The sequence below is a fragment of the Xiphophorus couchianus genome, chromosome 9 (assembly GCF_001444195.1).
Source record: "Xiphophorus couchianus chromosome 9, X_couchianus-1.0, whole genome shotgun sequence".
In the NCBI taxonomy this organism is placed as follows: domain Eukaryota; kingdom Metazoa; phylum Chordata; class Actinopteri; order Cyprinodontiformes; family Poeciliidae; genus Xiphophorus; species Xiphophorus couchianus.
The window spans coordinates 31,379,377-31,394,367 of NC_040236.1; the positions used below are offsets into that span (position 1 = coordinate 31,379,377).

At 38.2% G+C, this 14,991-nt stretch overlaps 1 protein-coding gene across 4 annotated transcripts in view; it reads left to right on the plus strand.

Moving 5' to 3' along the window:
- Window positions 1-11,209: 11,209 nt before the first annotated feature.
- Window positions 11,210-14,991, plus strand: part of LOC114150742 (discs large homolog 1-like protein) — a 140,428-nt gene continuing 136,646 nt past the window's right edge. For 3 of the 4 annotated variants that reach the window (XM_028027370.1, XM_028027372.1, XM_028027373.1), the window contains exons 1-2: window positions 11,210-11,577; window positions 13,009-13,179. In XM_028027370.1, coding sequence (XP_027883171.1) covers window positions 11,559-11,577; window positions 13,009-13,179 — 190 coding nt within the window. In that variant the 5' untranslated portion in view covers window positions 11,210-11,558. The remainder of the gene's footprint in view (window positions 11,578-13,008; window positions 13,180-14,991) is intronic. The other variant, XM_028027374.1, reaches the window with a different exon arrangement.

A 14,991-nucleotide genomic window follows, 5' to 3' on the forward strand; every position in this document is an offset into this window, starting at 1 on the left:
CTCTCAGAGATAGGCATAGAACCCAAATGTTAAACTCAAGTGAAACCAGCACTACTTCAACATATTTTTACTCATGTAAAAGTAAAAAGTAGCCATCAAGTAAGAGTAAAAAAGTATTACGTAAAAAGTGTACTGAAGTATTGAGTAACTGATCAAATTATCAATTATTTCATATTTTAAAATTACATAATCAGAAGGAACAAAATATAAAGTTAAGTAGAAATTTTGCTAATTTAAGGTCAAAATTACAAAAATTCATATAAGTAATTTTTTACATATTTATTGAATGTGTAAAAATTAACATTTTACACATTCCAAAAATGTGAATTTTTGAATTCAAAATTGTAATTTTTTAAAATTTTTGTAATTTTATTTGTGTAATAAAATCACAAATTGTGATTACAAAATTGTTGATTTTGTAATAAAAAATAACAAAATCAGGCAAAACAAAAAATTTTCCAAATCATTTCTTTTCAATAAAAAAATTCTAAAACTTTAACAAAAACTGTATGTGTGTGTCTGTGTGGTCTTTTTTTTTATTAAAACATGTTTGTTTTTCATTCAGTGGGTAGAAAATCTAGAATTTTTTCTCAAGTAAGCGCAGTGATACTGTGTAATAAATTTACTCAAGCCAAAGTAAAACGTACAATGTCTGAAACTACCTTTTTTACTCAAGTGTAACTAGTTACTCCCCAACTGTGATCACCCTCCATCTGATTGGCAGTGCTACCATAGAGCAAGCTGCGGCTAAAGCTAGTTAGCATGGCGAATAAATGTTTCTCCTGTAATGGCAAGTTGTTTCTCTACCATTACCACATTTAGCAGCATGATCATGAGGATGATTGACAGCGCTAAGACCTATCTCCTGGTTCTGATTGGTTATTTTTGGTTGGGGGCGGTACATTTCTTCAGACAGCAATTATAGCTCCGGGATCAGAGGGAGAAGATCGATTTTCTTTCACAGACTATCTGTTTCATAACACTCTCACAAAATGGTGGCAGTTTTAGCAAATATTTAAATATATATATTTTTTAATAAAAGTTACACACTGCAGCTTTAAATGAATGTGTAGCATCTTGTTCATTGCCCTGTCAGTAGTTCTGTTTCTTATAAAGCTTCTTTCTTAAGCCTCGCCCATCATTCGTATTTATTTAATTACTTTATTATTTTGTTTTTTTGTCTTTATCTTTTTTGCCTCCAGTGTACAGACAACTTTCTGCCTTTTTGTACATATATGAAGATTTGGCTTTCCTGAGCTGCACTCTCAGTTGGGCCCAGACTGAAAGCTCTAAAGGTTTATGATTAATATAACTGTTAATAAACTATATTCAGCTTTTTTTTTTTTATTTCCTGCAATTTTACAGGAGGCATTTCTCTGAATGGATTTTGTTTTTTTCTAAAGTACACCACGGTTTTACCTGTAAAGAAAACCCTTTTCATAGAACATCAGTGCTGATAGTTTTTAAGTTTGAAAAGTTTCGCTTGAACAGCTGTTGAAAAGAGCTAAAGCAATATTTCTGCAGCTATTTGCAGCTGAGCCAACCTTGTCCTCTAGTGCCATCTACTGTACAAGTCATGTTAATGTTTACACCCACACTGCCATTCACTTGAACTAATAGGGAAACACAAAAAGAGCCCTGTGCCCCCATGCTCCCACACTGCATTTGCACCCCCTGTGCACAGCTGCATTATGGCGCCCAATTTGTATCACAGAAAACTAATTCCTACTCCTTGATTTAACAACTGTGCCATTGTTTGAAAGTCCAGTCTTCTTCCATGTCCAGATTCTTCTTTGTTCAAACGTTTGACTTGTACAATAGCCGGGCTTTTTTCCATGTAAATCAGACTTGATAGGCCAGACATTTGAAGACGCTGATGCTTTTCCATAGAACTGTTTAGCTGACTCTGGTTCAAAATGTCAGATTTGCTTTGTCATGGCTTGGATGAGACTTGAACTGAAATCTGGTGTCGTTGCTCAACAGTGACGTACTAATGGGAAAAATTGGCACACATTAATGATCAGATCTATACGTAAGAGGACTATTGCCAGTAAAAAAATAATCTTAATTCATTATCAAAATTCTGACTTTAATCTCAGAATTCTGATATTAAACTCAGGAATTTAAACTTTTTTATCAGAATTCTAACGTTTGTCACAGAATTATGACGTTTTTCTCAGAATTCCAACTTGTTTTTCTCAGGATTCGGATTTTAAAGTCAACTTAATCTTTTGAGATCAAAAGTTAAAATTCTGATGGTAAAAAAGTCAGAAATTCAGAAAGAGAAAAATCAGAACTCGGAGGAAAAAGGTTGCAATTCTCTTTCTTTTTTCCAATAATCCTCTTCCGTAGATTTATGTCTCAAAGCGTTTGTTGTTGCAGTGCCTTGAAAAGAGTATTCCTACCCTTTGAACTTTTCCACATTTTATGTTACAACCACAAGTTGCATTGTATTTTAAAAGGCTTCATACAATGAACCATGTTTTCAACATAGTAAAAAGTCACTTTTCACTCAATAAAAACTTAAAATTGTTTTGAGATATATCTACCAATTTAGACATCTATAAACAGATTTTTATTTTTTTATTTAATTTATTTTTTTTAAGCTGCTCTTTTCAAAATAGCCTACGCTCAAACAGGATGGAAAGTTTGAGAAGCCTTTTAATTATGTCTTTCCACCGATTATTCGTTCCAGACTTTGACTAGGCCAGATCTAAACAACTACATTATTTCAAAATTATTCACTGCTTTGTGAATAATGCGGTTGTGGTTGTAATGGCAACATGTGGACAAGTACACATGTTGGATACTTGCAATGCACAGTAAACTTCAACTTTCCCTGGAATATTTGTAGCCTGAAGTGGGAAAATTAAGTTTAAAGGAAGAAAAAACACAACTCAATTCTGTTTTTGGGAATGTTTTGGCCAAAGATTGACAGAGTTGTATTGATATGACAAAAGTAACAACTTTAAAAAAATAAAAAGTTTTATTTTATGTTTACATTTTGTCATCTTTCACTTTGCTGTGCCCATTATGTGTCAGTCACACTTTCATACGGACACAACACGGCACAGTTTAAATATTGTGGTTGAGAGATTGAACCCTACTTAGAGTTTGAAATATCAGAAGTTATGACGTGAACAGAGACAAATGTTTGATAATATAATTATTTTTTACTCTGTTTCAGGTAATTCTTTCTAAATATATTGATATACCTTAGCTTTGCTCAAAACTTGTGATATTTTGTAAAGACACTTGTATCAAAGATATGGATAGAAGTACGCACAGTGTGACTTGAAGACCTACACAAGTACTATCCAAAACTTGTACAAAAATGTATTTCTACTGTAATTGTGAATTTGTGTTATACAAATGCATATTATTATATATATGTATATGAACATAAAAAACACCCATTTTCTATGTGTTTAGATGATATAAGAGATGAACAAATGAGGACGGTTTCACTGTATATAAACTGTGAATGAAATATAATTTAAAATTACTCATATTGATTGTGAATGTACTCATGCTTTCTGCAGTACTTAACACGTACCCAACTTGAATGCTGCTTCTTCTTCTGTAGTGTGACAAAAATGTACTTTGACCTCCGAGGAGAGAAACCCTGTCGAGTTATGAGTTGGACAAATTTTAGTGACGATCTTACAGAACTATTTATTTCTTTATTTATTTGCACATGCAAGTTGAAAATCCTTCCAGTTTTAAGTTTGAGTATCAATGCGAAGAAATGCAATTGCTGAAGTATATATATAATATGTATCATGTGTTTAGAATGCATTTTGCAGACACTACCTGTACATACTATTTAAGATACAGTTTTTACAACAAAAAAATATATGTATAAAATAGAAAAAATGCTGTGCAGCAATTATACTGGAGCCATTTTGGGCTTTGGGACGTACCATTTTTTCAATATATAAGAAGTGTTTTGAATAATGTACTAAAGTCTCTATTGTACAAATAATAAAATGTCAATATTGGTCATGTTTGGTTCTTCTAGTGTTTTACATTCTGGTTTTTGGGGGACGCAAGTTTTTATTTAAATTTTATTTCTTTTCAGAACGGAGGATGGAGAGATACAGAAAATGTTAAATTGTAAACATGGAAGAAAGTGGAGATGGAGAAAACATTACTGGAAGATGGGAATATGAATGTTGAACGACATGACAGACATAAAAATACAATTATTACAAAATACTTTGTTATACTAACGTTACTAATATATCATATTTATTCATAAATGAAGCAATAAATTTATGCATATTAAATATATTTAATTATTTTATATTTCTATTTAATATACGCAAATACATTATATAAATATTTATTAAATATATTTAATTTATATAATTTGTATGAAATGTAATAGAAATTTATATTTACATTAATATAAATTGTATATTATGAAATATATTTTATATTATATGTATATAAATACAATTCTTATATAAAACATTAATTATAAAATATATTTTATAGAAATTTAAAATAATATGACATTATTTCATATAATAAAATATATTTTAGATTTTGTATATGCCCTAATATAATTTTAAATAAAATAAATAAGTAGGGCTTTCTTAAAAGCTCTAGCATATGTTATATTTAAAACAGATGAAGGAAGTAGAAGAAGAATTACTTTATTCATCCCAGCAGGGAAATTATTTCGCGTTACAACAAGAATTTTTTATACACAGATTAACACACACACGACAGGAGCTGCGTCTGCAGGCAGCCAGCGCCATTTTAAGGTTGTCGGGACCGGGAGTCGAACCCGCGACGTCCGCGTCGAGGACTAAGGCCTCCAAACGTGGGGCGTGCTAACCCCCTGCGCCACCACAGCACGCCCCAACAAGTATGTTCTGTGTCTTTTGTCCAACATTCATATTGCATGGCGGAAAAGTAAAACAGTCTTTTAAAGAATGTCTTGGATTAAAATTTGATCAAATACAATATTTGGTGTCTTAGATGCAAGAATATTTCTTAAAAACAGCATAAAAGTTCAATTTCAACCTTGTTTTTAACCAACCTAATGTTTTGTGCATGCTGATCAAATAAAATTAGATATAAAATAAGAGATTAATGTAGATCATAGTTGTTTTCCTGTGAGTTTTACCTGAGCAGATGCTGCTTTGTCTCCCAGTTCATTAGTTTAACAGCCTGGAAATGTTTTTATCCCTCCTGATCCGTCCCTCTCAGCTTTTCTTGACATTTATCTGAGCTGAGACAGACAGTTCATCACTCCTGCTTCAGAAACCGACCCTGAGGGGACATAACTAAAATATCCGCATCTTTTACACATACATAAACTTATATTTAAGAAAACTAATGTAAAAAATTGTGTCAGTGTGCCTACATCCGATTTTGATTTAGGGATACTGACAGTCTTTTTTCATGGATTCAGACCTGTTTGTGTTTTAAAGTGAGGTTCACTTTAGTTTTTATTAAATTTCAGTATCTTACCTGTAGGGGTTTAAATATTTTTTGAATTTTATAATTAAAACACCCGTGTCTGCCTAAGTAGCTAATGATTCACTTTAAACATGCTGAAAATGAGAAACTACACAGCAAAAACACAAAGTCTTACAAAGTTGTTGGTCTAGTTTCTAGTGCAAATGTCTTAATACATTTGAAATACAATAAAACTAACTTAGATGTAACTTTTCAGCAAGATATATGAGCTTATTCTAAATCAGTAATTCTTGAATTTTGATTTAAGAGTTCAAGTTCCACTAGCAGACTATTTAACTTATTGAAAAATTGTAAAACTTGATTTTCTTTTCATTTTATGTTCTTTGGAAGAACAGTTAAACATTCTCACACTGCAAAAACACAGGTTAAAACTTTTAGTTTTTACTCATTTTAGTTTCATTTTTAGGTTTCCTACAGCCAATCCTTCATTTTGACTTCTGCCTTGTTCTAAATAGATCATTGCATATTACATTGCAAAAACACAAAACTTTACCAAGTATTTTGGGCCTAGTTTCTAGTGAAAATATCCTAATACACTTGAAGTGATTTACAATAACTTTTCAGTAAGATATAGGAGCTTAATTTAAGTCAGTAATTCTTGAATTTTGATGAAAAGTAATTGTTTAATTGGTTGATTATGTCACTTATAAAAAAACTCTTCTAAGTAAAATAATCTACTTCTTTTCCTATTTTAAGTAATTATTTACTTAAACCAAGCTCCAATATCTTGCTGAAATTTACTTATAAGTTAGTGTTATCTTATTTCAAATGAACTGAGACATTTGCACTAGAAATTAAACCAAAAATACTTGGTAAGACTTTGTGTTTTTGCAGTGCATTATTCTATTGGCAGACTTTTTTTGCTCTTTCCTTCACGTCTAATTTAACTTAATTATATATTTTTTGACTTGTACCATTCCCCGCTGCTGCTCTGTCAGCATCAGTAGCCTTTGTACAACAAGACAGACAATAAACAATAGAGTTTAACATTACACACACACGCCGTTGTGTTTTCATGACTTGTGAGGACTTTTACGTTGACTTCCATTCATTTTCTACAGTCTAACCCTTAACCCTCCCCGAACCATCACATACCTAACTTCAACCCTAATCCTAAATCTAACCATCACAAACCTAACCCCTCACCCAAAAAGAGAAAATGTCCCCACAAGAAGCTATGGTCCCCACAATCCCACATTGTACACAGGTCCCCACGAGGATATAAAAACCTGGTTCACACACACATGTCCTTTTGTTCTCTTCCTCTTTCTGTCTTTTACACACTGGCTTTAAACAAAAATGGTACTTCTGTATTCTGAGAGCCCAACCCACTTACATAATGATGCATGTATTTCTACCCACACTGATGCTGGAATGAGTGTGTGAATGTGTGTGTGTGAGGGAATGTGTTTTGTTCACCAACCACAGCAGTCAATAAGCTCTTGTGACTGGATCGATAACAATACCAGACTCTGACCTGCATTCAGCTGATTATAGACAGCCAAATCTATCCAACATGCAGAATTTTTTTATTGTCTTTAATTTTCAGTTTCTTTGAATCCTTAGAGTTATATTTGTAAGTTTGGTTACAGCTGAACCAGATAAAAATATCTTTGTTAGCATGCTGCATTTGAAATTCTGAGAAAAATTGGTCGATTTGGAGAACTCCACTTGGTAATCAATGCTGAATCAATAATAGTTTGTGCTTCTGTCATTCTGAAAATGCATGTGATATTTTTCATGAATGGCAGCAAAGCATTACTTGTACTGATTTTAACCGCAAAAATGTGTCATGATTCTGGCCCGTCTGCCTGCTTCGTTTTCCTCCTCGGCAGCTCCTCCATGGGCTGCCACCTTATCGTGGTGGAGGGGTTTGAGTGCCCCAATGATCCTAGGAACTATGCTGTCTGGGGCTTCATGCCCCTGGTAGGGTCACCCAAGGCAGACAGGTCCTAGGTGAGGGACCAGACAAAGTGCAGCCTGAAGACCCCAATGATGAGTAAAAACATTGGACTTGGTGTTCCCTCGCCCGGACGCGGGTCACCGAGGCCCCACTCTGGAGCCAGGCCTGGAGGGGGGGCACGATGGCGAGCGTCTGGTGGCCGGGCTTTTACCCATGGAGCCCGGCCGGGCTCAGCCCGAAGAGGAAGCATGGGCCCCCCCTCCCATGGGCCCACCACCCGTGGGAGGGGCCAAAGGGGTCGGGTGCACTGTGTGATGGGTGGCGGCCAAGGGAGGGGACCCTGGCGGTCCGATCCTCGGTTGCAGAAACTGGCTCTTGGGACGTGGAATGTCACCTCTCTGGTGGGGAAGGAGCCGGAGCTAGTGCGTGAGGTCGAGAGGTTCCGGCTAGAAATAGTCGGTCTCACCTCGACGCATGGCTCTGGTTCTGGAACCAGTCTCCTTGAGAGGGGCTGGACATACTTCCACTCTGGAGTTGCCCAGGGAGAGAGACGTCGGGCAGGAGTGGGCATACTTGTTGCTCCCCATCTCGGCGCCTGTACGTTGGGGTTCACCCCGGTGATCGAGAGGGTAGCATCCCTCCGCCTACGGGTGGGGGGACGGGTTCTGACTGTCGTTTGTGCTTACGGGCCGAACGACAGTTCAGATTACCCACCCTTTTTGGAGTCCTTAGAGGGGGTACTGGAGAGTGCTCCTCCTGGGGACTCCCTTGTTCTGCTGGGGGACTTCAACGCTCACGTGGGCAACGACAATGAGACCTGGAGGGGCGTGGTTGGGAGGAACGGCCCACCCGACCTGAACTCGAGCGGTGTTCTGTTGCTGGACTTCTGTGCTCGCCATGGATTGTCCATAACGAACACCATGTTCAAGCATAAGGGTGTCCATATGTGCACTTGGCACCAGGACACCCTAGGCCGCAGTTCGATGATCGACTTTGTCATCGTTTCATCGGATCTGCGGCCGTATGTCTTGGACACTCGGGTGAAGAGAGGTGCGGAGCTGTCCACTGACCACTACCTGGTGGTGAGTTGGCTCCGGTGGTGGGGGCGAAAGCCGGTCAGACCTGGCAGGCCCAAACGTGTTGTGAGGGTCTGCTGGGAACGTCTGGCAGAATCCCCTGTGAGACGGAGCTTTAACTCCCATCTCCGGCAAAACTTCGAACACGTCCCGGGGGAGGTGGGGAACCGGGGGTGGATGAGATCCGCCCGGAGTTCCTTAAGGCTCTGGATGTTGTAGGGTTGTGTTGGTTGACGCGACTCTGCAATATCGCATGGACATCGGGGGCAGTTCCCCTGGATTGGCAGACTGGGGTGGTGGTCCCCCTGTTCAAAAAGGGGGACCGGAGGGTGTGCTCCAATTATAGAGGGGTCACACTCTTAAGCCTCCCTGGCAAGGTCTATTCAGGGGTCCTGGAGAGGAGGGTCCGTCGGATAGTCGAACCTCGGATTCAGGAAGAGCAGTGTGGTTTTCGTCCTGGTCGTGGAACACTGGACCAGCTCTACACCCTCGGCAGGGTCCTGGAGGGTGCATGGGAGTTCGCCCAACCAGTCTACATGTGTTTTGTGGACTTGGAGAAGGCGTTCGACCGTGTCCCTCGGGGAGCCCTGTGGGGGGTTCTCCGGGAGTATGGGGTACCGGGCCCTTTGATACGGGCTGTCAGGTCCCTGTATGACCGGTGTCAGAGTCTGGTCCGCATTGCCGGCAGTAAGTCGGGCTCGTTTCCGGTGAGAGTTGGACTCCGCCAGGGCTGCCCTTTGTCACCGATTCTGTTCATCACTTTTATGGACAGAATTTCTAGGCGCAGCCAAGGTGTTGAGGGGATCCGATTTGGTGGCCTTAGGATCTCATCTCTGCTTTTCGCAGACGATGTGGTCCTTTTGGCTTCATCAGATCGTGATCTGCAGCTCTCGCTGGAGCGGTTCGCAGCCGAGTGTGAAGCGGCCGGGATGGGGATCAGTGCCTCCAAATCCGAGGCCATGGTCTTGAGCCGGAAAAGGGTAGAGTGCCTTCTCCGGGTCAGGGGGGGTGTCCTGCCCCAAGTGGAGGAGTTTAAGTATCTCGGGATCTTGTTCACGAATGGGGGAAGAAGGGAGCGGGAGATCGACAGGCGGATTGGCGCAGCGTCTGCTGTCAAGCGGGCGCTGTACCGGTCCGTCGTGGTGAAGAGAGAGCTGAGCCAAAAAGCGAGGCTCTCGATTTACCGGTCGATCTACGTTCCCACCCTCATCTATGGTCATGAGCTTTGGGTCATGACCGAAAGAACGAGATCGCGGATACAAGCGGCCGAAATGGGTTTTCTCCGTAGGGTGGCTGGGCTCTCCCTTAGAGATAGGGTGAGAAGCTCAGTCATCCGGGAGGGACTCAGAGTAGAGCCGCTGCTCCTTCACATCGAGAGGAGCCAGTTGAGGTGGCTTGGGCATCTGGTCAGGATGCCTCCTGGACGCCTCCCTGGTGAGGTGTTCCGGGCACGTCCCACCGGGAGGAGGCCCCGGGGAAGACCCAGGACACGCTGGAGGGACCATGTCTCTCGGCTGGCCTGGGAACGCCTCGGGATTCCCCCGGAGGAGCTGGAAGAAGTGGCTGGGGAGAGGGAAGTCTGGGCCTCCCTTCTGAAGCTGCTACCCCCGCGACCCGACCTCGGATAAGCGGAAGAAGATGGATGGATGGATGGATGGATGGATGGCATTCACCTCTCCAGTCAAGCCCATCTGGTTCACTAGTTACATTTACTCAGTTACATTTACTTGAGTAACTTTTTTGAAAAATGTATTTTTAGGAGTATTTTTACTATGCTGTTCTTTTTGCTTTTGCTTAAGTAATTTTATCACAAAGTGTCGTTACTCTTACATGAGCAAAATTTCTAGATTTTAAATGAAAAATAAATATGTTTTAACCAAAAATTTACCACCTGCAGTTTGTGTAAAGTTTCATAAGTTTTTTTTTCATTGAAATAAACTGAAAAATTTATTTTTGTCTGATTTTGTTTTTGTTACTTATATGAATTGTCATTCTAGTCCATAAAATACCCAAATTTCCACTTAACTTTATATTTTGGTCCGTCTGATGATGTCATATTTAAATATTAAATAATTGATAATTTGATCAGTTACTCAGTACTTGAGTAGACTTTTTACCAAATGCTATTTACTCTTACTTGAGTAAAGTGTTTGGGTATACTCTGTGTGTGTGTGTGTGTGTGTGTGTGTGTGTGTGTGTGTGTGTGTGTGCGTGTGTGTGTGTGTGTGTGTGTGTGTGTGCGTGTGTGTGTGTGTGTGTGGGTGGGTGTGTGTGTTGACTTTGCAGCAACAAGCCATGGCTAGAGGTTAACTTTAATTACAAACCACACATTTTTTAGACAGAACGAACGAACAAGCCCGGGCCACTGCTTGGATTACACCTGTAACATTTCACTACCACCCACTCGTTTTAAACAACTTAAAAACAAATAAATATAAATCCACCCAGACCCAACACAATAAGGGCAAAGGGCAGCTTTCCGAGTCTATATCTAATACAGATAAGAGTCAGATCTATCAGGGGGAAAAACCTAAATCTTTTACTCTGCTGAGTGGATTAGGTGTGGATCCAGCGCACACCCTGGAGTAGATCGGGCGTTTATCCACTGCGCACAATGTAGCTGTTTAACATCACAATACCAGCAGGACAACAAGCTCCTTATAAAGAGCCTCTTTACTGACGGGGTGTGTGAGTGTGTGTGTGTTGGCCAAACCGGTTGGACCACGTCAAGACACCTGAATGAAGAAATGGAGAACTAGTTTGACCGGGACTGACTTTAAAGCGAAAGAAAAAATAAATAATAAAAGTCAGGCGTTACCGGCGGACTACTAAGTTCAGGTGTTTTATCGTTTATGTCAGCGAAAAGCAGCGTTTTTGTTTGTTTGTTTTGAAGAAGTTTCCTTTAGCTTTAAGTGACCAATTGTTGCGGAGACATTTCGGTGTCCCAGTTTGGAGGAAGGCTGCGGCAGGACAGACGCACACATCTGTAATAACACACACACACGCGCGCGCGCACGCGCGCGCGCACGCACGCACACGCACACACACTCCGATACAGCAGCACAAGCTGCGCTGCGCCCGTCACCATGCCTGTGCGACAGAAAGGTAACTCAACTCCTTTTTTTAATTAAATATCCTCCCGTTTTACTATCGTCTTACAGCTCAACTTTTCTTTATTCCAAACTGTTGGAAATAAATCGCCTTTAGCGCTCTTAAAATGTCGCGTTGATCGGATTCTCTTTCCGCCGGTGCACAAACTTTTCTGAAACGCCCGCAGTTTATGGTTCACTGCTCTGACATGTGAAGTAAATACAAGCTATTTCACATTAGCAGTTCACGCTGACGATTCCAATTTACAGAGATATATGAGTAATAAAGGTTTAGCCGACAAAAAATGTTGTTGTGGTCGCGTCATGTCCCTCTCTTATCATGTTGAAGAGTGCAGGTTTGAGTTGTATTCAAGAGTAAATGGCACCAACAACGAAGACGAAAAAATCCTACATGGTAGGCTGGTTGTTCGGAGTCCTGTATCCAGGCTTATTAATGGAAAGTTGAGTGGAAGAAAAAAATAGGGCACAGAAAATGTCATAAACAGCAAGCATGACTGGATTGTTTGGGTGTTTTCAAATCAAAGTAAATTTAGAGATTCGTAATCCACGTTGCTCAATGTTTGATGATTGGGGGAGTCCACTGTGTTTTATAAAGTAAAACAAAATGGAAATAAAACTTTAGATGTCATTTTATGAATATTCTAATTTCATTTTCCAGCAGGACTTTGCAACTAACAACTGTACCAAACATTTCAATTCCTGGACTAACTGTTTAACAATTCATTTAAGTTTTGGTAAAAAGAAGATGGGGAAAAAAACATTTTCTTTACTAAATATAATAATTTTAAAATTTTCCAAGAAACTGAAGTTTTGGGTTCTATTACCAAAGTTATCAGAAGTAAAATATTTTAAATATATTTCTCTTTGTGTAACGAATCTATTTATATGTTTTACTTTTTGATTATAACTACTAAATTGAATAAAATTTTCAATGTTATTTCAAATTACTGCGATGCGTTTGCATTTTAAGTCAAATTAAATTAACCCAGGATACTAAAATGAACTTTATTTCTAAAGTTCAATGGTCACACATTTACAGGTTTGTTTTTTCCAGCTGGACCAGTTGTTTGCAGGAACTGCTCCACATTGACATTTGTCTTCAGGCAACAGAAAGATTTGGAAACACCTCAATAAAAACATTACTGAGGCTGTTCTTGTAAATATAACTTTAAAACAAGGATAGTTTACATCAGTTTGAAACCAATTTGTGAAATAAATTAAGAAAACTCTTTGTTTTATTTTAATTTGAGTGTATAATTACATTATTTTAGCCAGGTTTAATCCAATCCACCTCTTAAACCACAATAATCTACAGTTTTATAAAGGCTTTTAATGCAAAGTGCATAATCTCCTTATTTTACTTTGGATTTTTTGGTCTTATGTTGCAATGTCCACGTTTTTGTGACATTTTATGTATTCTTATAAGATGCCCAGCGGGCCCTGGAGCTGCTCCAGCAGTACCGGGTCAAACTGAACCAGAGACAGCAGAACCAGAGTCGGAGCAAACAGGGTTCTGCAGAGGAGGACCGTCAGCTGACGCAGTCTTTGGACCGAGTCATCAACGTCTTCCAAAGTCAACTCTTCAGCGCTCTTCTTGGTAAGAATATTTTGCACAACAAATAGGAACAAGCATAATTTTTTCCTTTTTTAAATCTAGAAATAAGAGTTTTAGACCATGAAATATCCTGACAAATTGTGAAAAAATGCATAAATAAATGAGGAAAAATATGTACAGTGGCGCATTAAAAGCTCATTATGGAAAGAAACAAAGGGGGACATTTTTGTCAATAAAAACACCAAACACAAATTTTCTGAGTTTGAAAAGTTGAAAAATTGCTAGAAAAAAACTCTGAAATGTTCAGATTAATGTCAAAAATCTTCTTGATAAAAGAAATTAGTAAATTTCCACCAAAAAAATTTGAAATTTTGAGATTAATATCAGAAGTTTTCTAGAAAAAAACAAAAAAAAACTTCTCAGTTTGAAAAGTTGAGAAATATTTTTTTTTTGGCAGAAATTTAATTTACTTATTTATTATCTGTCTATCATCTTCGTCTTAAATGTGTGTATCTTAAGAATATATTGTTTTATCTATACTTTAATATTTTTACTCTCATTAAAAATAACCAGTTAGCATTAAATTCCAGAGTTGCTGCAAAGTTATTTTCTGTACATTAGTTCTAACTTTTAACAAACGGCATCTGTTTTTCATAGCGTAAAAATATTTGATTGTGTAAACAAGAATATCTCCATTTAAAGTAAAAACCGGTCAGTCAGAGGATCAGACTCGCTTACTGAAGGCATCTGACTTTACATCACCTACACTACCAAATTTCTCTTTTTGCATGTTTCTAAACATGTTTGTTGTTTGTTTACAGGCCGCTCACCTTTCACTCATTTTCCTCTCTGGTTTTAAAGTTGCATCATGATAATGGAAAATGTTTTATAGTTTAATTCTGTAATTCCTTTAATGAACACTTGATGACTTATTGCAAACGATTCATCTGCAGCTAAGAAAATACTTCTAACAAGTGAAAAGCTTGATTTAGCATTAATACAGTGTACAGTTAATCTGTTGGCTATTTATTTGAAATTCAAAAATATTTTATTAATCCCAAATAAAAATTAAATGTGGTTAGATTCTGCTTAATTACTGACATGTTCAGCAAATGTCTTTTTTTGAGTCTGTGTGCTCTAGTTAATGAATCAATCATAAATTAGTTGATTAATTCAATTAATTGTTTCAGCCCTAATTTCCAAAGCTTATTTAAAAAACTCCTACTTCAATTTTTCACAAACCAGGAGTGTCTCTATGTTGTTGGTGATGATGAATTTTATTTCAGACAGATATTTCACCAAGAGGGAACCAAACATAATAAAGAGTAGAAGTTCAGTACTTTTTAAGTGCAAATACAATGCCGTACTATCAAATATACATACTCAAATACAAGCAAATACGTTACTTGTTTGGTGATTATGAGTCTGAGAAGAAGTATGATGTTCTTCTAGATGTTCTGCTAAAACCTCATGGCATCACTGCTTTCTTTCTCTTTTTTATCTCTTACTAGGCTGTAAAAGTTACCAAACCTTTTGGAGTTTGCTTTGTTGATATGAGCGACGATTTATTACTTAATTGCCTTTGCATGCATACAGGGAGGGGAAGTAAAACCTGCAACTTTAACACCTTCTGCTACATTCATAAAGTGGCCGTACTGCAAAAAACACAAAATATTACCAAGTCTTTTTGTCTAGTTTGTAGTAAATATCTTATTACACTTGAAATAAGACAAAATTAACTTAAATGTAACTTTTTAGCAAGATATAGGAGCTTATTTAATTGAATTGGCAGATTATTCCACTAATTGGGCAAAACTGTCTAGTTGTGAAATAATTGACTTCTTTCCCAATTTT